The sequence below is a fragment of the Solea senegalensis genome, linkage group LG2, assembly GCF_019176455.1.
Source record: "Solea senegalensis isolate Sse05_10M linkage group LG2, IFAPA_SoseM_1, whole genome shotgun sequence".
NCBI classification, from domain to species: Eukaryota; Metazoa; Chordata; class Actinopteri; order Pleuronectiformes; family Soleidae; genus Solea; species Solea senegalensis.
Genome location: NC_058022.1, coordinates 18,316,399 through 18,341,259, shown reverse-complemented (window position 1 = coordinate 18,341,259; position 24,861 = coordinate 18,316,399). Strand labels below are relative to the sequence as shown.

At 39.0% G+C, this 24,861-nt stretch overlaps 1 protein-coding gene across 4 annotated transcripts; it reads left to right on the top strand.

Annotated features, from left to right (window-relative positions):
• The first annotated feature begins 2,691 nt into the window (after positions 1-2,691).
• Positions 2,692-24,180, top strand: itga4 (integrin alpha 4). 4 transcript variants are annotated; one of them, XM_044053075.1, is made up of 29 exons: positions 2,692-3,042; positions 3,639-3,851; positions 4,362-4,480; positions 5,266-5,366; positions 7,687-7,819; positions 8,914-8,981; positions 9,274-9,406; positions 10,491-10,576; positions 10,767-10,829; positions 10,916-11,056; positions 11,386-11,494; positions 13,106-13,200; positions 13,296-13,386; positions 13,486-13,531; positions 13,872-14,026; positions 14,965-15,119; positions 15,217-15,369; positions 16,088-16,164; positions 16,662-16,803; positions 17,283-17,384; positions 17,795-17,871; positions 18,010-18,099; positions 18,265-18,352; positions 18,874-18,981; positions 20,003-20,128; positions 20,698-20,823; positions 20,996-21,094; positions 22,147-22,266; positions 22,981-24,180. In XM_044053075.1, exons 2-29 carry the CDS (start codon positions 3,652-3,654, stop codon positions 23,080-23,082), a joined length of 3,105 nt encoding a protein of 1,034 aa, XP_043909010.1. In that variant the 5' UTR covers positions 2,692-3,042; positions 3,639-3,651; the 3' UTR covers positions 23,083-24,180. The 4 variants fall into 4 exon arrangements, with proteins under 4 accessions (XP_043909010.1, XP_043909018.1, XP_043909000.1 ...); XM_044053083.1 differs by having other exon boundaries at positions 2,692-3,047; XM_044053065.1 differs by lacking the exon at positions 2,692-3,042 and adding an exon at positions 3,459-3,499 and having other exon boundaries at positions 17,286-17,384.
• The last annotated feature ends 681 nt before the right edge of the window (positions 24,181-24,861 follow it).

The following is a 24,861-nucleotide window of genomic DNA, read 5'->3' as shown; positions in this document are numbered from 1 at the left end:
AAGAAATATGTAATTTATGTAGCCTTACTAACCCTAATGTCCGTCCATAAAGACATAGAATGCCATTGTTTGACACATATTATTATTTACAGTGCTCTCCTAATCCCAGTAAGCCAAGCATCGAGTAGTTGCTTGGATGCAGAGTGAAACCATGTGGACCATGATATGAAAGACAAAATGATCTAGCAGGTGCTCAGGTATCAGACAAAATCCGTCCCAGAGGAGAAAATGTGTCTCTGCTCTGTGCATCTTTTTTTCATGCAATGTATAAGGACACTTGGAGTGTGTGGGAGGGTGGGAACAGTAGCTGGTCAGATTCCAGCATAATAACTGCAGGGTCAGTGACAGGAAATACCAACAAACACTGTAGTGCAGAGTTCCTGTCCGACATTTACCCAAACAGTCTGCTCCACAACTGTCTTTCTGTCTGGAACTATTTTTACCAGCTAGTTTGGATAATCAGACTGATGTATTGTACATTGACAAATAAGATATTCGATAGAAAGTGATGTTTTTGCCAAAAACGTGAGTCTTTCTAGTTAAAGACAGTTTGTTTTGCTTCTTATAAAGTTGTTTTTCTTTTGTTTTTAAGAGTGCTGAACTTTTAACAGAAGTGTTCTGCCTCTTTTTCTTTCCCTCCTTCGTGACTCTTTGGTTTATTTACTGATAGCTGGTCTGGAAATAATCACAGAGCGGTTAGAGCTCTTCTGTGACTCTTTCAGGACAAATATTTCTTGCCTTGGACCTAAGCTAAACACAGTTAACACCAAATGTACATCACTTTCTTCATAGCTCACTCTACAAGTCATTGTTTATTAAGTCCAGTGACACTGCTGACTCACATGAAGTAGGTCTGTAAATTTTAGCCTAGACGGTTACTCAGTTTGAATTTTCAAATAAACACATCAGTGCCTGAAACAAGCCCCACAAGTCCAAAATTAAATACTAATTATAGACATATTTATTGGTCCTAAAAAACTGGGCACAAAACAATTCTGATTCGGAGTGAATGTGTGAACAAGGGACTTGATTTCAGACACATAGTTAGATCTGACTTACAGTTTGTGCATGACTGTGCATATTTGTACAGTATTTATTTATTGTTTCTGCCACACCCTTCTGTAACAGACATCTTGCTGATGTATGCAAAGTCACTGCCGGTCTGAACACAGCCATACTTACACTTAATAATTTCACTGTGTGACAAGTGTGACTTCAGCTGAGCATGTATACAGACCATGACACTGTGTGGTCACACTCCAACACTGGAAAATAAAATCCTGAGCCTCTTCAAGTGTTAAAGTTGATACTTCAGATTTTTCTGAAGTGTGGGGTATGTTTGCTGCTTAATCTCACCGTTAGCCAGCATTTTCTCACTCGCTCTCTCTCACCACAGTTCATAGAAAAAAAAATCATAGTTTTTAGCAAGTACAAGGACACAGGAGGAGCTGCTGGCCCTCATTCGGTCAATGTTTGTCACATGGGTTAATCCTAATGAAGCATTTAAAGTGGGTATGTTTTTTCTTTTTGTACACATGATGTTGAATGCGTCAACATCATGTGTACTGCCATGACCACACTTTACAGTCTTCTATGGATACTTGGCTACTGCTAAGAGGACTTTATCCAGAATTATTAGCAGTGTTTGTGTGTTTCAGCATTCAGACAGACAAAACAGATTACAGCCAACCGACAGACTCTGTAGTGATAAATGTGGAGGTTAACACCCAGAATCAAGCACACTCACACACACACACACACACCCACCCACACACACACACACACACACACACACAAGGGGTTTGGGCAGCTAATCTTCTTGTGACACTGCAATGACTTCCATTCATTTGGACAGCATGAACAAAGCCTCCTCCCTAACCATAACCTTGACCAGTTATTGGCTTACACTAACCTTAACCTTAACCACAATTCAAATGTTAGCCCTAAACTTAAGGTAATAAATGCAAGTACAGACACACTCACACACACACAGCCATGTGCTTGGTGGAGAGGAAACACTGTTGTGCACTTTAGTTCTCACAGACACAATTCATTTCCTGAAGATGTGAGCTTCTGTCTTTTTAACATCTACCAAAAAATCTTCACCACTAACCCCTTGGATTAACTTGGGTTGAGAATAGATCTGTCCCTCACCCTAAAAACACACATTTGCATAGCTTTTCGTATTAGGTCACTGCAATTGGACTGCCCAACTCTATACTTTAACCATAACCAGTTAATGCCCTAACCCAGCCACATGTCATAACTTTTGTCTTCCTTTAGAGCCTCAAATAAGAAGTTCTGCCTCATTAGGTTTTGGTGCCCATGAGAACTAACTGTAGTAGTAGTAAAAGACTAACTCTAGTAGTAGTAAAGCTTTATTGTCAAAGAACAAATTTGTTCTTTGACAATAAAACTTTACTTTCTGTAATTTAATTACAAAGCTCACCCTGCACATAAAAAAGTAACATAAAATTACTCAAAACTGTATGCGAATATAAAACATTGTGTAAAAATACTGGACAAGTTTTTATTTAAAATGTATAAAATATTAAATATTGTACTATTGTGCAAGGTCAGTGTTATCAGACAAGGTCCTGAGGAGGTAACAAAAACGAGCGCATACACAGACACACACACATGCACGCGCGCACGTGCACACACAGGGAGGGAGGGAGGGAGTTTCTCCGCGCGCTCACTTGTGAGTTTCATTGAGTTCATCTGAAGCGCTGAAGTTGACTTTTCACAGATTTTTCCACTTTCTTCCGTTAGTAATAGTAAGTAAGTCATCTCTTCTGTCAGGAGATACCGGAGCCTCCTCGTGCGCCGCTGACATAGAACACCGGTCCACGCGCTCAGACGGTTAATAACGGACTGAGGTGAAGCAACAGGAGGATTCACGGCGACCGAAAGACTCCCACCGGGACCTAGGACTATTAAACGGATATTCCTTAGACAAAAGTCGGCTCTTTTAATCATGTCCGCCCGGTACTGACTGGAACCAGAACCATAGTTTGACCCGGACTCTCTGCCGTCTGAACGGTACAGTGAGTAAAACAATGTAAAACAATGTTAGTCACAAGTTTTCAGTCATTAAAATTGTAAAACAAATATTTTCGTCGTCCTCTATGCTGTGTGTTAAAGTTTGATAGTCGGAAATTGTAATGAATACAATATCAGTCAGAACCATTTCAAACAAACATGTAACGAATATTTTTTGACACCAAGCTAAATTCTTTCATAGGGAGTACTTAAAGGTGTGTGTGTGTGTGTGTGGGGGGGGTCATTTTTATTGTCAGTGTTCTCTTCTAATGGAGTCTGTCATATCCTCAAGTATGAGGCAGCTGTTAGCCCTGATAATGATCGATCATAATTTTTTATGTGTCGAATTAAAGAAGATAAAGTATCTCTGTTCATCATTTAGTATATTCATTGATTGTTAAATTCATTTTCTGATGCTTACAGTTTGTATTATGTTGTTTCAGCTCTTCTACAGGGGGTAATACTCCATTCCTGTCTTCCATTTTTTAATGTCAGTCTATTCAATTCTGATTTTGTTATAGTCATAAACTTAGCTACATATAATTGTAAGCTGCACACAACTTATGACTCTCTTTCTCTCTTTGGCGTTCCTTTAGTTCATCCTCCATCATGTACCCCTCAGCTGTCGGTGTGTGCGTGCGCTGCAGTCTGTTTCTGGTCCTGGCTCAGGTCCTGGTCCAATTCCTGGTGCTGGTTAGTCCTGCAGGAGGATACAGTCTGGATCAGGACCACAGTCTGGAGTTCAGTGGTCCCTCCTCCTCCATGTTTGGTTACTCAGTCCTGCTGCATCGCCACAAGTCTCACAAGTGGTCTGTATCTATGCTCCTCATCTGACATTGATCTGTGATCAGTCCTTTGTTAATTTGCTTTTGATCTTCTGTTCATATAAATGTTGAAACTCATTTTTCTTTGAATGGCAGGTACAGATATGTTGACTTGATCAACCTGTATGAATTTCATGAGTTTCTGTATGTTAAATAAACATCTGGAAGTCATGAATCAGAGTGATGATCTCACCAATAGTGGGCTGAACTACATTTCATGGCATTGCGTTGTGGGTGTCTCCTTAGTCATGAACTTTGACCTTAAAAATAAATGACTGCTGACCTCATAGAACAGATAAGTTTCATTCATGTAGTGATGTTGCCATTTTGGCTAAAGTAATGCGTTTGTGTGTGTGTTTGCATGCTAATTACCCAGTTCTTGTCAATGACAAAAGCTCTTTGATGGTTCACACACAGATGCCATTCAGACACTGAACAGACGCACAGATTTGGGCTAAATCTCACTCTCTCTCTCTCTCCCCCTCTCTCTCTCAGGTTGGTGGTTGGAGCTCCAGTAGCGAATTCATCCTCTAATCCTTCTGTTCGATCTCCAGGAGCAGTTTTCCGCTGCAACATTACTGCTGAGTCCCATCACTGCCACCGCATGCCTGCTGGTGTGTTTTTCTGTTGATGTTGTTAAAAGATTTTCTCTGACATGTTGAAAGATAAAAGTACCTTTTTTTAAAAAGTGGTCTGCAGTCCATATACGTTGTACGTAAGTTGTCTCTGAAACACAATTTTTTGTTATTTTATGAAGTCCCCCTCACATATGGACAACATTTAATAAATCTAGTTGTCTGGTAAACAACAACATAAAAAAGTCCAGAAAATGCTGCAATATCAGGCGAAACTGCAGAAGATGCAACCCACGCCCTATTGTCTGCTCTCTTGTCAAAGCTCCACCTTTAAAACACAGTCATCTGTAGGAATCATAATGAGCCGTGCAGGAAGGCAGGTCGGTTTTTGACAGGTGCTAGGGAATGATATTAGTCAGGCTACTACTACATGTATATGTTGAGTAGCACCAAATTCGTACTCAAGCTGGCCTGGGTGCCCTGCACGTACATGACAATTCACACCCCTGGCTAATACCTGTTAATAATAGCAGAAGCTGCTACACTGAAGGTTAAGGAAACTGTTGGCAGACAGGTACATATTTTGTACTGACAAGATAATATGCTCCGTCAGCTTAAAGAACTGGATATTTTGAAGTTAATGGATGGTAGACTGACTTGGAAGTGGCTCTACATGCTAATAACTTGCCACATACTAAGACCTAAAAGTCAAAGCAGGTGTTTCAGTTAATTTTGTGGGAATGACAATATTGTCTTGTTTGAGAGTATGTCACTGTATACTGTGTGAAAGAGTGTAAATGTTATTTGTGTGTGTGTCTGTGCAGATGTGGTGAGCTGTGGGAAGACGTGTGAAGCAGAAAGTGATCACCAGTGGTTAGGAGTCAGTCTGTCCAGACAGCCTGGAGACAATGGAGGACACATCCTGGTAACACATCTTCTCTCTTTCTCTCACAAACATGCACAGACACACACCTCCATTGAAATGTATAAACACATCAGCGTAACAGAAGAGACACAGGCGAGCTGTGGTTGGTCAGCGGGGCTCATTGTTTACTCGTGTTTATGACAGTGTCAAGGAAGAGAAAGTGCACAATGAAAAAAATACACAATAATCTGCCACACAGATTTCAGCCATTTTTAGACGACGACTTAAGCTGTTATTACCTTTTGTCAAAATATGTATATTAAAGCAAAATTGAAGATACTATTTTATACAAACTTAATTTATATTATCATTATGTAATATATCATTACACAATTCTCAAAAAATGTATTAACCATTCTCAAAGATGCACAGGTTAAAATAATTAATCATCATGAAGCAGTGTGTGTTGTTTATGAATGATTTAATGAAATTCATTTGGCTAGTATTGTGGACACTGCCTACATGGGAATCAGGAGCAGCAGCTTTTTGTCACATCACTGTCAAGTGCTGTCTCATTTGTGTTCTACTGAAGGTGCTGAAAGTATTTGTGTGGCTGGTCACTAGTACTGGTTTGTAATATCACTTTGGTGCTAATGGACATGCAAATTGATGGCCTGTGGTTTTACTTTGACTGAGTGCATATTCTGAGGTAACAGGGTCATGATTCTTGACAGATTACTATTGAACCATGAAAAAGAGTCAGCTAATGTTGGCTAGCCCCTTTTTTGTAAAAGCAGGATGAGCAGCAGTAAGTTTGTAATAGCTGTGTGTGTGTTTTGGTGCCTTTAAGGCCTGGGACATGGTGCCCCAACAGTGGGCCACAACTAAAGCATAATGACCAACATGTCACTGCTGACTGAGATAAAGTCGGACTCCGAACAGCTGATGAAAAAACAGCACTTCTAAGTCTGCATAAGAGAAAGTTATTCTCTTACAGCAGTTGGCTGTTGACTCTATCCATCGGTGAAAAGGGGTAACTGGAAGACATGTTCGTTTGAGGTGCATATAAGCTCCAGCATTCACAATTTCAACTTTGATGAGGGGAAAAAATTAAATGTTTAACTTATGGAGGAAGGAAGGAGTCTTGCTTTTGTCGTTTCGATGTCTCTTCTCCTCCTCTGATTTACTGGAGCTATTTAGCCAATCACAGAGATCTCTCATTAATGGATGGTGATACAACATATTGATTCAGCCATAAAAAGCCGGCCAAGGCCAAGGATGCTGTGCAGACAACCCTGACAAGTGCTATAGATGATCATAGACTGCCCAACAGCCAACCTTTGGGGCAGTGGTTCCTGAGGCTTGAGAACTGCAAAGTGTTCTTCCTTTCTACTTCTTCCTTAAAATTGCAACAACATTGTAAGCATGGTAGTCATTTTGTAATGGTGTTGGGAATGTGTACGGGAGTAAAATGATGGTAATACCATCTTATTTTTAATGTAATTTCCGTCTTGGAAATAACAATGGTAACAGTTGTAATTAGGAGATATTTTACAGCAAGAACATGTCATTATTTAGCTAATAGTTTGGTTTTGAGATTTAATATTCTATCACCTGTATAATAACATCAAATGAATTTTTTTTTTAAAATCTGAATTGATAACCATATTGTGAGGTTGACATGTAAACTACCTTGTCTCGGATAAACATTATTACCAAGCTAATATACTTGAGTGATTACCATAGAAATAAGATTGTACTACAGTAATTTAACTTCCCCTTTGACAAGGGCTCAGTGGTTAAGACCGGTACTCTGTGTGCGAAAGACATCATAGTCGCAATGGTCGCAACTTCGATTCCACCCCTAGCTGATTGTACTCCATTCAATTGTAAGTCGCTTTGGATAAAAGCGTCTGCTAAATGAAATGTAATGTAACATTGTTATCATACTATTACCTATATGGTTACTCTTCTGTAATGTTAAGAGATACCAGACTTCTCACTAAATTCCACAACTCATCAATGTCCTGCAGCAGTAACGGGTTGTTTGTTGCGCTGTTTCTGCTGGTCCTGTCACATGTGCATTAAACCGTCATGGAGCCAGAGTTAGGTTGGAAAGCCTCAAAGGCATTGCCAACAATGTGAAAGGTCTCCATGTCTGAAAGGAGCTTTACATTTAGTGATTTAAAGATGACTCACACACACACACACACACACACACAAATAGAGACAGAGAGAGAGATATAGAGATAGAGAAAGAGTAATTGTTTCTGTGTCATGGGAATAGCAACACTGCTGCTAACTTGTGATTGTGTTATAGACAGTAATGAGTCCATGTCACATGCTGTTTGTGTGTGTGTGTGTGTGTGTGTGTGTTCAGGCGTGTGGTCACCGCTGGAAGAACGTCTTCTACTCGAAGAAAGACAGTCAGAACAACAAGCTGCCTAATGGAGTCTGTTATCGCTATGGCAGCGACCTGAGACATGGCCAATCCATAATCCCCTGCTACAGAGGTACACACACATTAACTATTGGACTTTTATACTTTTCTTGGAACATTATTTATGAAAGCTAATATTTTTATATTATCTGATGTGTGAGTGGAACTTTTTTGGCAATCGCCCTCATTTTGTACAAGAAACCTGGAGATAAAATACGATTCTTATCGAGAGCTTCTGTTTTGATTATCTTGCTGTTCACTGTGAAACAATGAACGCTGTCAAAATTAACAGTAGCACATATAGACCTGAAATAACAGATTTATATGGCCTATTGTGGTAATAGAGACAAGTTGTGAACACAAAATTGAGACACAGTCTGTGTCTCAATTTTGTGTTCACATTGTGCACATTTTAAGGAGCTATGATAGAGGAGATATAAGGAGATATATGTTGTTTGCTTGTTTGCAAGAGAGCAACATATTGTTACAGGAGGAGTTTTGCTAACTATAGCTCCAGTGTGTCATCGAGCCATATTTTTAGACATTCCTAAAAAAATTCTTAACAGAGGAGTGGAGAGAAAATGTCTGTCTTTACTCCATAATTCTTTACTCCACAGTTCTCAGGCACTATTTTCTAACATGTATACTGTATGAAGAGAAGAATATCTGCATTTTCTTTGCACACACTTTAATGTTGAACTGTGTATGCTGTTTGGTGCCAAAAAGATAGAGGAGATATTTAATTGCACACAGCTGTCTACTTTATTTAGCTGTTTGCTGTAGACAGCAGGAGTAATGCAGTGAAGCGGTGAGATTTAAACAGTAGAAAGTTAACAGGTGAACTCAGCATATCAGCGGCTCCAGGTTGAGTTGATAATTCTCTGTAGTTTCACATGAGCCACAGTGACAGTGTGACTCCCTGCTAATGCTGTTATTTGTTTACTTGTTGTACATTTGACAACAATGTGTCACTATTCATGTGCTGCATAAAAAGCGCTATCTCTGCAGTTTCAAGTACATATTTGGAAAGCCTATATCTCTCACTTCGTTACCTGTGTGAAAGCAGCAGATGTTCGGCTCCAGGAGGGAAGCAAAAATGTTTTTGTCTTCATATTTGTTTGTTAAACTTCACCTTTTCACACGTCTGTTTGTCTCTGTCTGATGTAGACCACCAGAGGAAGTTTGGTGAGGATTATGGGTCATGTCAGGCTGGCATTTCTAATTTCCTGACAGAGGTCAGTGACAAACAGTCAACACTCTCTTAACATCTTGTTTCCATTAGCAAACTGAATGTAGTCTGTTTATTTTTTTAAACTGCTGTTCACACAAGAATTCTGTGCTCTTTTATTATTCCTCCTAATGGTGTTGATATGGTGAAATCAGGATTTTAGAAAAGAGAGCAAGGCAATGTCCTACAACTTAAATATACAGTATAATGTAGACAAAATATAACTTTTATGGGATTTTTGTACATTAAATGATGTGGTTTGTATGATTTCAAGTCTGAAATCTGCCTGTCTTTCTCAGGATCTGATCATCATGGGGGCTCCAGGGACTTCTTATTGGACAGGCTCGGTTCTGGTCTTTAATACGTCCAGTCGAGGGATGTCGGTGTATCTTGATGATGACACAGGAGCAGTCAGCTTCGGGAGCTACCTCGGTACTAGCTACATCTTGTATTTGTCTGGTATTTAGCTCATGAACATGACGCATGACAGTAAGAAAAATAGTGAGCCTTTTATATTTATATGAAGGCTACATAGGTTCTCCAACACACATGGAATAGAAGGTTGAGGTCAGCTCAGCTGCAACATGCAACTTCACCAATAAGTATTGCTAAATTGTACATGCTTCACCTGGAGATTTTTATTTATGCTTACGTTGATATGGAAATTAACATTTTTAAATTCATTTACAAGTTTTGTCAGTCCATGCATAAGTATAGAGTGTTGTTTGTTTAGTGCTGCTGTTGAGATGATTGGATAATGAATGATTGATCACACTTGGCTCGAAAAGAGTTTGGGTTGGATGATAAAGAGTGAGGGTGCAGTGCAAGGACAAGAACTGAGAACAAAGGGACTTTACATGTGTTACTTATCTCAGTTTCAATTTAAAGTGCTGACTATGTAGAGGAATAATTATAGAAACAGTCGCAGCTGTGCTGTTTCTTTTCATCCTGCTACACTGTTGTGTACTGTGATGCTGTCTCATGTCTGACTGTCCTGACATGTTCTAAAAAGTCTTTTAATATTTTACATTTTCAATTGACTACTGCAGTATGTGATGTGTGCAAACAGTACATCAGTCAACTAGAATTGTTGTTGGTACAGTATTTATTCAGATAGATTAACAGCAGGTGGGCGAGAGGTGTGATGTTCTTCTTTGTGTGTTTGTGTGTGTGTATGAATACATTTGAAAGAAGTGTTTGTGTGATGTTCAGTCACACCCCCACTTAACCAGAACTCTCTCTCTCTCACACAGACACACAGACACTCACATGCACACACACCACACACACAAGGATTTCGATTCATTTCCTGGAAACTTACCTCAGCCACAGCCATACCAGTTACATGTCAACCCCAAATTTTAACCATAAACCACCCATACCAGCACATGCCAGTCAGAGAGGTATCTTGAATGAAAATGTATAATCCATTTCAGTCCTTGAGTAAATTAACTTATTTGTTTTTCCACCACTGCAAATGTCAGAATGTTCAACACATTGTACTGTTGCTGTTCAGGGTACTCTGTTGGAGCTGGTAACTTCCTGAGCCCTGCTACAGTGGAGGTGGTGGGTGGAGCTCCACAATACAACCAGAGAGGAAAGGTAGGACCTGTTTATTTGTGTGTCTGTTTACTAACTGTCTGTTTGTGACTCACTGAGTTATATATTAACTAAAATAAACAGTTCACTTCCTGTTCATGTTTGTGAGAAAAGTTATTGTAATGTTTCTTTTGGTATATAGTATTTAGTAATTGTAATGAGTGAGGGTTATGTGTGTCTTGATGATATGCAGGTCTTCATCTTCACAATTGACAACACTTATTTGCGAGTGGTCTCTGAAGTCTCTGGGAAAGAGGTTAGTAGCTACTTAATGTTAGCATTCTCCATTCAAACATTGGATTGCTTTGCATTTAATTTGTTGGTGTGTGTTTGTGTGTGTAGCTGGGATCCTATTTTGGCTCCAGTGTTTGTGTGGTGGATCTGAATGCAGATGGTTTGTCAGATTTGCTGGTCGGGGCTCCATTGTCAACAGGTGCCGCCAGGGAGGAAGGAAGAGTCCATGTGTACATTAACCAGGGGCAGGTGAGCAATTAATTATATCTTATGGAATAGGAAATGACATTGCAGAGAGTGGCGAGTCAATAATGACTCAGAAATAAAGCAAAAATGTCATATTTTCTTCATATGACCACTTAGTTCCACACCATCAGTTTCTCGACTTGAGGGTTTCAAATCACATCAGCGCTGCAGGGACATGATGGTCTTAAGATAAAAGATGAATAAACAGTTCTTTGTCAAGTTTGCTGTAAAAAGGTGGCAGTCAAAAATAGTAATTCCACAAACTAAAAACCATCTACCCATCACCCCAATAACCTTTAGTGAAGCATTATGTTGTTTATGTCTTTATATAGGCAAAACTGTTTGAGGCGGAGTTTCAGCTGACTGGCAGCAACGCCTATGCCGCACGGTTTGGAGAGACCATCGCTGACTTGGGAGACCTGGATGATGATGGTTACAATGGTAACAATCACACCTGCACAGTCTGATCTGAGTCTTTTTTTTTTTTTTGGATGAATGATGAAACCCTTTCAAGTACACAAAGTGCTGCTACTACCACTGCCAATAGGTAAATACAACTAAAACTGTAAGGGTCATACTTTCTGTATCCACATTTGTCGGCTAGTGTCTAGGTGACGGACATGTTGTCATCTGCTTGCTTCTGTGTTGTTCCGTGTGGCCCCTTCACAGACTGACACATTGACGACTCATGCTCCCTGTAGCACACAACTTTCCAGTTCAGTTGGTGGCACGCTCTTGTTTTTGGTCAAAAAGTCAATGAAGAAAATGGTAACTATGGAAACTTGCTTGAGCTTTTATGAGGAAGTCTGCTGGTAGCTTGATCTACCACTGAGCTACCATCACTTAGTGGTAAAGTGAGTCGTCTTTCAATTTGAAGGTTGTGGGTTCAATTCCCGGGCCACTAGTCTACATGCCGATGCGTCCTTGGGCAAGACACTTAAGCCCACATTGCTCCCAAAGGCTGTGCCGGCAGTGTGTGAATGGGTATGAAAGATGAGTGATAGAAAAACGCGCTGCACACAGATGCGCTGTATGAAAGTGTGAGTGAATGGGGGTGAATGGCAAAACTGTAGCAGCTTTGAGTCGCCATAAACACTAGAAGAGCGCTATATAAATACAAACCATTTACCATTTACCCACACACGTGCAACATAGTACATAGTACAGGAAATGCAAGACGCAGAATGTGGAATGTGTTCCTCCTTCTTTTTATATCAAACTTTATTTCTGTTTATAGATTTTCTTTGGCTCTAAATTATTTCATATTTATCGTTCTACATGCAAAGACAACATCACTATATATTTTTGCTTATTTTTTTCATGTTTTTTCCTAAGTCAGTTACTTTGCACACATTTTAACATTGTCGTTGCAATCCCAATTCTCTGCTGCTGTGCTTGTACAAGTGCATGTGACATACTTCTGAAACTTGAATCTTAGTTATGTCAACTATGGCCCAGCCTCAGTACCTCCATGACTGTTACGGCACTAACCAGAGTACACCAGAAATGTTTAACTGAGGGAGCACAACCCACCCAGCATTAACAGTAGCTGCCACTTTGCGATAACTTATAGACATGACTGTGACGTTAACACAACACCCTCACACATAAACAGACCCCTCAGCATCTGTGTGTGTGGTGTGGTGTGAAGGGTGGAGTGTGTTATTAAGTTCATTAAAACGGTAATGATAAACTCTTGCTGCTCTCTAACTGAACCCTGCCCATGCCTTCTAATCTGCCACACTTAGATAAAAGACTGTGTTTGTGACTCCACATGTGTGTGTTCCAATAGCTCACTCTTTGTAAAAACACATCTCTTCAGAGGCCTCAGGTAAAATATTAAATGACCATTCTGGTGTTTTCCCATGTTTATATTCTAATACAGAGCACTTCTATCCTGCTCAACGTTTTTCAACATGGCCAGAATCACGGTTTTAGAAATATATACTTATATATGTATATATATACTTCAAGGAAGAGAAGTTTTAGTCAGAACTTGGGTTAATGATGGACACAAATGGTAATATTATTAACTTTTGTTTGTGTTTGGAGATGTGGCAGTTGGTGCCCCACAAGAAGACGACCTAAAAGGAGCAGTGTACATCTATAATGGCAGGAAGGAGGGCATCTCACCAACTCCATCTCAGGTACAATCACTGATGCAGAATAATATTATGTTTTGTAGCTATATTAGCCATTTAGCTTGTTCTAATTTCCAAAATACTGTATATGTGTTTTCCAGAGAATTACTGGATCGACATTGGGTCGTGACCTCAGAATGTTTGGCCAGTCGTTGAGCTCTGGCATTGATATTGATGATAATGGCTACCAGGGTAAACCTTACTGTCACAAAACTTTGCATATTATACATGTACATGCATGTGGAGATTAGATCTGGTTTAACTTTGATTAAATTCTCTCTGCCTCTGCAGATGTGGCGGTTGGCGCATTCCTTTCAGATGCTGCTGTAGTTCTCAGGTAAAACCACACTGAAATTCTATGTTTATACTGGATTTAGAAATGTAGTGTAATTCTGTCTGCTTTCATGAAGAGCAGAGGTGCCCAAACTGTTTTATTGGAGAGCCAAACTTAAACTCAATAGTTGGCTGTGGGGCAAAAGTAAACATCCATTGTATTGTTATATGATGTAGTACTGGGATTTTTGGTGCCCCCATTACATTACATTAGATGTTAGTCTGTTAAGCTTCTGAGGAGATTCACATGTGTTTATAATAAAACAGGACAATTGTCAAAAGTGACTCATTTGACTGACTGAATGAATCATATAGATCAAATAAATGTGTCCTGTTTTATATAGGACCCGTCCAGTGATCCAGGTGAAGGCGTTTCTGTCTCTGCCTCAGCAGATTGACCAGCAGGCTATGTTGTGCCCTGACCACAAGACTCCAACTGTCTGCTTCAACATCACTGTCTGTTTCAGTGTCAGGTCAAGACAGTTCAGAGGAGCTATAGGTACTGAAAATCTGATCCAAAACATGACCGCAAACATGTTCATGTCTAATGTTCCTTTTCTCCTATGGGCCTGGCTCGCCTTGGCACGGCACGGTTTAGGTTGCATCTCCACTACAAATAAGTACCTACTCAACGTGGATGAGTCATCACTGCATCACTGACTTTGTCACCCGACACACAAACGGCAGTGGCAGGGTTTATGACGCTCGCTCCCAAAAATTGAAACATTTCCCTCATAGTTAATTAACCCACGTTTTTAGGATTGTTAAGTAGTTTTAAGTGATCTACAGTTCGGCACTGTTTGGCTTGATTTCTGTGTCGGACATCACTTCCTGTGATGGCACCAATCAGTGGCTGGCGGTCTGGCAACGTCATGCATACCTACTGGAACCTCATCAGAGCGAGTAAAGCCGGTGAAACCAAGCCATAAGACTATAGGTCATTTTATTTTATTATTATCACATAGTGATAAATGTTATGTTAAATGTAATGTAATGTTATAAACATTTTATGTAACGTATGATATGTAATGTACGTAATTAAAAATAATAATAATTATGACGTAAACCATAGTAGTAAACTATACTGTTACAGTTTAACTAATGTTCAGATATATTGTACAAAAAATTGTATCCAATCCAACATAATTTATAAAGCACTTTAAAAAACAACAGCTGAAACAAAGTGCTGTACATCAGAGATAAATAAGACAAATAAAATATAAAAATTACATACAATAAAACATACAATAAAACAATAAAATACTGTAGAAAGTATAAATACAACACAAATGAACAAGTCATACAATAAAACTATTAAAAAGATGAAAACCAACGTCTCGTACTGGATTGAAAGCCAAAGAGTAAAAATTGGTTTTAAGATGTGAGAAGCTTTGTCCCCTCTGATATCTAAGACTGTTCTCCTCCTCCCCTCTTCAGATCTTCAGTATAATCTGACTGCTGACCTGCTCCACAAACCATCCTTCCCTCATCGTTTCTATTTCCATGGAAACGGGTCATCCAATAGCACAAGGGGATATGTGAGGGCACGACATGGCCAGCTCACCTGCACAACTCACGTGGCTTACCAAAGGGTATCACACTTAAACATACAGTACACAAAAAACATACAGTGACTAATAACATGTTAATGGCTGATGAATGATATGTACTATTTTCATCCTCCCACAGAAAGACGTGAGGGACATTTTTACTCCTGTCAAGTTTGAAGTATTCTACAGTCTCAGAGAAACAAACACCCACAGAACTGCTTCCAAAACCTTCCCACCATTAAAACCTATTCTGCAGCAGAGCACAGGACACCAGGACAGCATCTCCAACCAGGTACCAGCTAGTGATATATGCATTATTAACTACAAACTCACAAGTGATTACTTACTTTTTAAAGACATTCTCCTAAATCCTCTGTTCAAAACTATTCCCACAATTACCTAGAAGGACATAAAGTCAAAGTTCTAAAACTAGCACTTAGCAAAATAGCACGAACAAGTAAAACAAACTTCCTCGCCCCGATTTCCCTCAGCGTATTCTTGTGTGAGTAGTTTAATCTATCATGTCCAAGCACCTCGCTGCAACTACTTCTTATATTATCAGTCCTGCTATTTGCTAATTGAATGACACTATCATGATGTTCTCTGACCTTATCGCTCGACAACATCATTTTTTCAGAACCTAAAATGTGAAACTGAAGGCTGTTCATTACCGCAATTACCTTATTTCAAGGGAAGGAAATTGCTAATCTGATGTGAGCTCCTCCACAGACAACGATAAACACTTCCTGCTAATCCACATGTGTTTATAGCTGCAGCACATTAACCCTCATTAGTCAACTCATCTTGTGTTCACGTCACGTCCCACTGACTCATGGAAACAGAGCAGGAAGAGTTAAAATGCTGGAACTGATAGCTAGAGTTAGTCAGAATCACAGGAGTCATCTGAGAAGTCACCCATGTTTTACACAATGATTAGTTTTTCTTCTGTTCATAATTATTACCAGTATTGATGTAAAGGATTCACTGTTATGGCTCTTTCTCTTTGTCAGACTCACTTTGCTAGAGCCTGTTCTTTGGTGAACTGTTCGACCAACATGCAGCTGTCGGCTCAACTAGTACTGCCACAGTAAGACATACATGCACACACACAAACTCACATGCATACAGACATAGAAGGGAGATGTGTGTGAACTTCTCAGACAAAAGTAGTTTGAAACAGGATTGTTATTTATTTTTATTTTTTTATTCATTCAAGTCTCTTGTGTTGTGTTTTATTGAAAGATGAGACATAAACAATATACAGTATGTAAATGACACACAATGTGAAGGTTTTTGCCCTCACTTGGGCTTACACATGGTGTTAATTAGCTGCTGGCTTATTTAGTGCTTTTATCTTGGACTTAGACGGAATCATGCTGTTATTGTGTGTTTTTTAAAAACACTGCCATATGACTGGTTGTAAACATTTCTGTCTCATTTTCTTAAATGGAAAATGTCTCTGCACTAAGTGAGGAATTTATTTTTTATAACCCAGCCATGGCATTTATTCTGTTAGAACTCAGCTGAGCTGTATTATAATGTTGGCTGTGACTGAACATCACTGTTGTTGATTTCTGTCCTCAGTCAACAGAAGTACTTTGCACTCGGCTCTGGACAGACCATAATGTTGAAAACCTCAATGGTGAACTCTGGAGACGATGCCTTTCTGCCACGACTGATGCTGCATTTCCCAGATAACATCCACTATGTTAAAGTACTACAGAATGTGAGTGTATCTCAACTTTATTAGGTCAGCTGAAGGAATTGGACTGGTTAAATTTTAAGTTATATTGTGAAGCAAATCACTTGTGGCTGATTTATTGAGTAAGTATGGTTTTATACCAGGGTAAATAGTGTGGTATTATACAAACACCAATTAAACTGCTACTTTGTCACAAAGAAGAGCAGCTGGTACATCTGTTTACATTCAGACAAATCAATTGGTATTTTAAATTGAGAATGTATTCAAAGAGCACAAAAACATCTGGCAAGGCTGCTCAGTTCCTTCACCTGCATCACCACTGAAATTTGATCATTCTTTCCTCAGGCCTCAACCTTAATCCCCAGAAAATTCCTTCCAAATCCTTTGTTTACATTTTGTGCTGCTCATAAAAATACAAACAAATGCGACAAATGGGGGTTTTGAATATTTATGTAATATGTAATAAGATAATATGATTATAATATGTGTATTTTGGTGTGCAGCAGGACAACATGGTCAACTGTGATGTCACACAGGAAATCAACAGCACAATGGTGGTTGTTGACTGCAGTGTCACCAGCCTTCTACTTCCAGCCAAAGCCCGGGTACAGTAAGCTTTAGCCAATCACACACTGTTTCTGCAAATGTTTTATATCAAGAAGAAGCACCTGCAGCCATTTTTCACACTCTGTGAAGCTACACTAGGGCACAGTGGAACTGTTCATCCGGTTCTACCGGCATGCTAACATTTGCTAAAAACATTTCCTGTTCTTCAACTTTTGTCTTGTCAGCAGATATTTGATGTATTTCCTTTGTCTCAATTATTTTAGAGTAAAGATTTAACTGTTAAAAGTTCTACCAAATTCAGACAGAGCAGCAGTTTTAAGGTTGTATTTATTTCAACAAGTGAAAGCTTAGATTGAGCTCAAGAAAATCAACTAAACATACAAGCTTAGCAGATGTGAGTGGCCATAGAAAAAAACCCTTTTGAAATCACTTTTCCTGTTTCTTATAGATGAATATCAACTTCTTATTGGATGTGCACCAGAACAGCACACCTGGTGATATCAACATCCACATTAACACCAGCAGGTAAGGACACTCCTCTCATCTCATGATAACAAGCAAACATGAGCTTTTTGAAGTCATTTCCATTTTTTGCAGTCAAATCTTAGTAGTTAAAAAAAAATACAGTTACAAGCTAATCACATGTTAATGTTTTCTTGTCAGTGATAACTATGAGAGGGAGGAGTATCTCCATGACAATACCATCGATCTCCTTCTTCCTCTAAAATATGGGGTCAACATCAATTTCCATGGGTGAGTCAGCACACATTACTATAACTCTTTCAGAATCAATATTATCATATTATAAATTCTTTCCTTAATAAAAAATAAAAAAAAACAACTCCTGGAATTCAGTCAGATCCTAACCACATTTCTGCTGATTAACTCATGTGTTTGTCTGTCTGTCTCTGTTTGCAGCTTTGTGACTCCCACCTCTTTTGTGTTTGGAGATGAAGACTTGACTCCAGTTGACTGCTACGCTGAAACATTCAACTACACATACAAGGTAAACAATCATCTGGTTTAAATGTTTCTTCGTGTGTGTTCAGAGAAAAGACAAAAGTGAATTCTTGACAGAGCACGGAAGAATGTCAGTGACAGACTCGAGTTTGCTGTAGGCGGTGCAAAAATAAACATTTTAAATTATATTTTTAGTAAAGTCGACGTGGGCAGCTCAAGGGCCTGAGCAAGGTACCCAAGGTGCTCACTGTTAATTGGACACTCTAAATTGACCCCAGCCAGACGGGAGGGGGATTTAACTTCCAGTGTACTCCTTGTGCCGGTCCCAAGCCCAGATAAATGGGAGGGCTGCGTCAGGAAGGGCATCCGGTGTAAAAATCTCTGCCAAATCAAATATGCGGGTCATTCGCAGTGGTGACCCCTAGAGAGGGAGAAGCCAAAAGCCAAAATTTAAGTGGAATAAATTTACATTTATTAAAATATTTTTGACATAACCGTTATTATGATTATTGATTATTATGATCTTACCAGGTTTCACAGAGCATCTGTTACTGTGTTTGTCTGCAGGTGTTAAACTCTGGTCTCAGCAGGTCATTGGATACTGTCGTTGAGATCACTCTACCAAAGATCCTTTCACCGTACCGACATAGACTGCTGCAGGTGGTTGACTGGCAGGTATGTACAGTTATGAGTACAGCAGTGGCATTAGGAATGACGATAGACGAAGCAGAATGTCACAGACAGTATAAAACCTGTCAGTGGTATCTGTGTGTTTTCTCACAGGTTTCTGAAGATAGATTTCAAAGGGTTTTTGCTCTTGCCTCTTGCTGCCAACATTATTGAGTTACTTGAGCCAGTGAATTTGGGTAAAGAGGGTTTAAACCTGAGGTGAGGCGACAAGCAACCAGCAAAAACCACGGTGGAGTTTGACAGGTCAATGTGAACACCTATGCGTTTCTTGCTAAAACATGCCAAAATGGCTGCTGTGAAAAGGGCCTTTTTTAAGCTCTAACCTCTATTAAGGTTTTGATGTCACCTTCAGGCAATAATTACTCAGATCACAACAAAATGTACTGACCTAATTTTTTGGAGAGAATTTCTGCAGGAACTGCTGCTGTGAAAGAACTTGACCTAAACTAACTTTGAAGAATAGCACACCAAAATAATCTATCTAATCTTATTAGAATAGATGGATAGTTCTTTATCTGCCCCACCAGCAGATGTCAGGCTTCTCCATTCCAATGCATTTATTTGAAAATATGGACATGTTTATTTTCTTTTAATTCAACAAAGATTTTTATAAGTGAAATGTCTAAAAACAGGAAAATAAATATGTAAATCAGAAAGTAAGTCTCACAATTATTCAAGAATTTTAATTGCATTATTCAGCACTAGTGTGTTTTTGACGAGTTTCACAAGTGTTCGATCATCGGTGCTGTGATGACACATGCTGACATTTGATTTCTGTCTTGTGTTTCATACAGACAATACACTGGCTTTAACACTCAGCTGTGGTTGTTGCTGATTGGGTAATGGTAGCAGTCTTAGTAATGGTAGCTGTAGTGGTTGAATTAGCAGTAGAAGGACAATAGAAGATACGGTAATAGATCTAAAAATTGGTAGTAAACATGTAATAAACATGAGTAATCTAAAAGTGTGTGTATAATATTAACATGTTCTCCCTCTCTCTCTCCAGTCCTCTCATGGTGTTTGTTCGATCAGTGACAAGACTGTTTCAGTCATCGAGGACTGTGAAGTCCCTCAAGCATCTTTTATCAAGCAACTCATCTTCTTCTTCTCCTCTACCTCCACACGCAGAATGGTATGCACACACAAACACACACCAACCTGAACCTAAACCTACTTCTAACCTTAAATATTAAACCAAGGCTTGACATACAAACAGAAATTTCATTACTACCGTTACAACAAAAATAGCTTCTTGCAAAGACAGCAATACAATTATAAGTTACATATATACAGTATATACATGGAAGTGAAAGTGAGAAGACAAGTGTATAAAAATAAGGTTTTTAAAGGTGGTTTGAAGGGACTAGAATAAACTGCTAGTTCCAAAAAGCATTGCCCTAAGAAAGCCAGTCAGCAAAATGATTAGATTAGGTTACTTTTCATAGTATTTTTTAAAAAAAACATATCTAAAACATACCTAGTTTTGAGTCAAATTTTGTATTCATGTTTTAACACAACAGTAGGGACAGCAATACCTCTACCATGTTAATACTGTTGATTTAGAGTCATACTGTATATGTACAAGTTCATTCAGTTCCTGTTGAGATATTATATTCAGGATCGACCCTGTCCTTCTGAATGCTAGTGTGTAATGTGTCTACCATTGTTAATCTTTCCCAATGTGTGTGTGTCTATGTGTAGTTTTGTGGCCGTGGTGATAACCTGTGTGAGCGGCTGGTGTGTCGTCTCGGTAATCTGGAAGCAGGAAGAGATGCCACCATCCAACTGGAGGTCAAACTGAACCCTGCTGTACTACTGCAAGCTCCGGTAAAATACCAGCATACATGCATGTATGCACACACAGAAAATTAGCTGTCAGTGACCAGAAGTATCTTTTCTGAAATATCCGCAAATGACAAACACCACAAAGGAACATGATGTCAACAAAGATCTATTCAGGCATCAATAAAGTCTTATCTTACTGTGACCTGTGTCTCAGGGTCGTCACAGTATCATGATGTTGGAGGGAACAGCGAGGCTGTCGTCTCCCAGAGAAGATCCTCATACAGTCCTCATCCAGAAACAACCTACAGCACAGGTAAAACACCCTGCAGCCAATCACAACACAGGTTTCACAACTCAGTGCAACACTCTAGAGTCTGACTGAAGCACATCTGGAACAAGTTCATCCACGCTGTCACACTGTTATCTGATCTGATCAATGTTGGCTTTCTTCTCATCAAAGCTTCATCTGGAAATTATTTCTCTTTGTGAAATCAGTCGTACAAATAGCTTTGTCAATATTATTAATTTCAGAAAGACATATTTATTATTATTAATAATGATAATAAAATTAATAATGATAATAATAATAATAATAATTGAGTTATAGTGGCATGTCTTCAGCAGAATTAGTACATTTATTCTTACTTAAAGTTCAACACTTAATATATGTAAGTAGTATTTTAAATTCAAATAAAATAAAAGTTATTATAAAGTTTCAAAAAGCAACTGGCAACAAATAACCCTTACTACTTTCCGAGAAGGAAATGGCCAGTTCTGCCACACAAGTGAGCTTCATTTAACTGTATTTACTGTGGAGTCAGTCTTTCTCACAGAAAGAAATGGAGAGAAACACTGTGACCACACAGAGAACACAGAGTCACAGACAAGGACGAGTTGTGGATGTGCAGTGCAGCTGACTGTGTGCAGAACAATCACTCATCTGTTCATTCAAGTAAAAATAGTGTCTATGAAAATAGGTTTGTTATCTCCTCCCCTTATTTTACGATTCAGTTTACGGAAACGTAAGGGTGGCGTTTTGAGATTTTCCCACTCTGTAACCCATTATTCACCTACACCTTTTTCCGTGTGGACACGCCTTTTATACAATAATATTGGAACTAGTATATTATATTTATATCACCCTACATAATGTTACATACTTGACTTAAAAGTTAAAAATACATATATGTGTAGTCTACTACTTCCTCTACCATCTTTTATCACTCAGATACAGCACACAATAATTGCACAATAAAAATCTCATTGGAGTTGCAGCTGGTAAATGTTAACAAAGTTGCCACAATCTGATGAATATTTCAGTTTTACTAATATTAATCATATCTCTTGTGTGTGTTATATTTGTAGGTGGTGGTTGAAGCTCTTTTTACCCAGAAACCCTCAACGGCAGTGAAGATTTTCATCATCGTCGTCAGTTTGGTTTTGGGTCTGATGATTTTGGCTGCTCTCATCTGGTGTCTGTGGAAGGTATGTCAGTCTGTCTACAAAGGATGTATATAACATAATACTGATGTAGTGCAATTGTGGATAGAAGAATATTATGTCATGATAATCTCATGATATTGATCAACTTCAGCATGTCTGTGCTGTTACACTAATATACTGCCCAGATAAACCACAATATTAAAAAAAAAAACTTCAATACATCACAACATAATTGTACTTAAAGCTGTGGTGTGCAACATTTAAAGATAAACCAATGTCTCTTTGTCAAATTAGTTTACACAATGCTGATTAGGCCTATCAGCTCCACACAACTGAGCAGGCAGAGTAAACAAGTAAAGTTAGATAGCTTCATACATTGGAAATACTGTATGGCTAAAAACACCAGGAAGTGGAATCAGAAATTTCACAAGTGGATTCTACTGCTAAAAATAAGCCTGGACATTCAGCAACGCTACATTAAAAGACAAATATACACATAAATGATCCGTAGAAACAACACTGAAAGACAACGTTACTTCCTTCTTCCTGCTTCTCACTATGTGTGCATGGGTGTATACAGTATATGTGTGTGTGAGAGTGGGTAGGGGCAGGGGAGAGGAAACTAGGTTGTAGACCATGGAGTCTGTTTTGTTAATTACTCAGAAAACTGCAGAAACTGCAGTTTCTTACTGTATGTGTAGAAGTAATGACGCCTGCTGCTTGATTTGACAGCATGTGTCTGTGTCTGTTTCTCAGGCTGGTTTCTTTAAGAGGGAGCTTAAGAAGAAGGAAGAGGAGTTACGGAGACACAGCTGGGACTATGTTCCTAAAAGCAATAACAGAGAGAGTTTTTCCTAACCACCAACTGTCACCTCTACGCACGACTTCCTGTCTCTGACTATAAGGTGGAGTTCACATTGTGACTGTGCTGCATTTTAATGAGACATTCTTGCTGACAGATGAACATCAACAAAGCCACACATTTCTGTTTGTGGTGGTTGCTGAGCATGTCTCAAGTGAACATCACCTGAATTGGACCATAACCTTTGAAAAACTTTTTGCCTGATGTGCCTTCACAAAGTCAAAGACTGCAGCTATGGATGAATGGAGGATTAATAAAAAGGGAAGTCAAGTTGAATCATTCAAACCTGGACCAACCAGAAGATCTCAGGACGTCCCGGGAGCACGACACTGTCGTGAATGACTTGTGTTTTGACTCTTTTAAGAGGAAACAAACCAAAGGACGTGATGTTCTCAGGGTATGAAACATGGCCTCTGACTAGCTCATTGCTCTCCCTCCCTTGATAAACACCATTTTTGTAACCTGCTGATTTGATGCACTGGTGACGAGAAAAGATGTCGTCCAGACAGAGGATGTCAAATGCTGGCAGCCATGACAGTGTGTGATGTAGAAAACAATCAGCGCTGTGTTTTCTTCTTTTTTTTTGACGTATATATGTATTTTTGGCCCTTTTGTGCCCTGATTCAATACAATGGCACAGGGAAGAGAGACGGAAAATGCAGATGAGAGGGAGGATTCTCATGTGGGTACATTTATCCATGTTTTTGACACATTTGCAGTGTTGACCAAAAGTAAGCTGTCCTGACACTGCTGACTGCTTGTGACACTGATGAGGGAACAGAGAGTCGAAGCCCAAAATGGAGGAAACTGTTGCAGATTACATTGCACCACATATATATCTTTCACTTTTTTCCCAGAAGAAGGAGATCTGCAATTATTAGATGTGAGACAAATATTGAGACAGTCATTGTTTTTCTTTCCCTAATAGAAAATAGAGGCTCACTTGTTGCTGGGTGGTTTCCATTTGGCTAACATAGTTCCTCACTTCCTTTACCTATTTCAGGGGAAAATACCAAGTTTATGATTGTAGATCTACAGCATGTGGTGTCAAAGCAAAGAATGAGACTGATGGAAATTAAACAAATACAGAATTAGACACAAAGACTCTATATTACAAAACAGTTAATATTAACCACAATTCTATAGCAATTCTATTTTCCTTAAGTTGCACTTGAAACACTAGTAAAAAGAGAAGGAAAATATAACCATTTAGTGAATTATTCCTGTCCTGCCTGGTTTACAAATGAATCATGATACAGTATATTATATTGTAACACTGAAGTAGCATATGATCTGATTGAAACTGGTTGCTGAGATGTATTTAAGTGACTCAGACATCCTCAGTGCCAGAATTTGATTGGTTTCCAGGACAGAGGAGGAAGGATGGGAGGAACAGTCTTTAGCACAATGGAAAACACCCAAAAAAAGAGAAGATTTTTATGATCTTTGGATGATTTTCTCCCTCCCTTTTCTGGTGTGACTGGTCCTCTACACTTTTTTGTGTTGCCTGCTTAAGTACTCTGGTGTGCAATTGTTTTCCACAACTTTAAAAAAGTAATTGCTGGGAAATGTAGCAGGAAACCATTGTGTGCCAAAAATCTGAGAAAAATATATGGCAGAGCCACATGAGCACAACTGCAGAAGGTATGAACGTCTGTCAGTGTCTGAAAGAGGAACATTCAATGCCCGTCCTAGAAACATCATGTGACATCAAGTATGGCTGAAATATTTCAGCAATCCTGTCTCTTCTACTTTTCGTTGTTGTTTTCATGCCT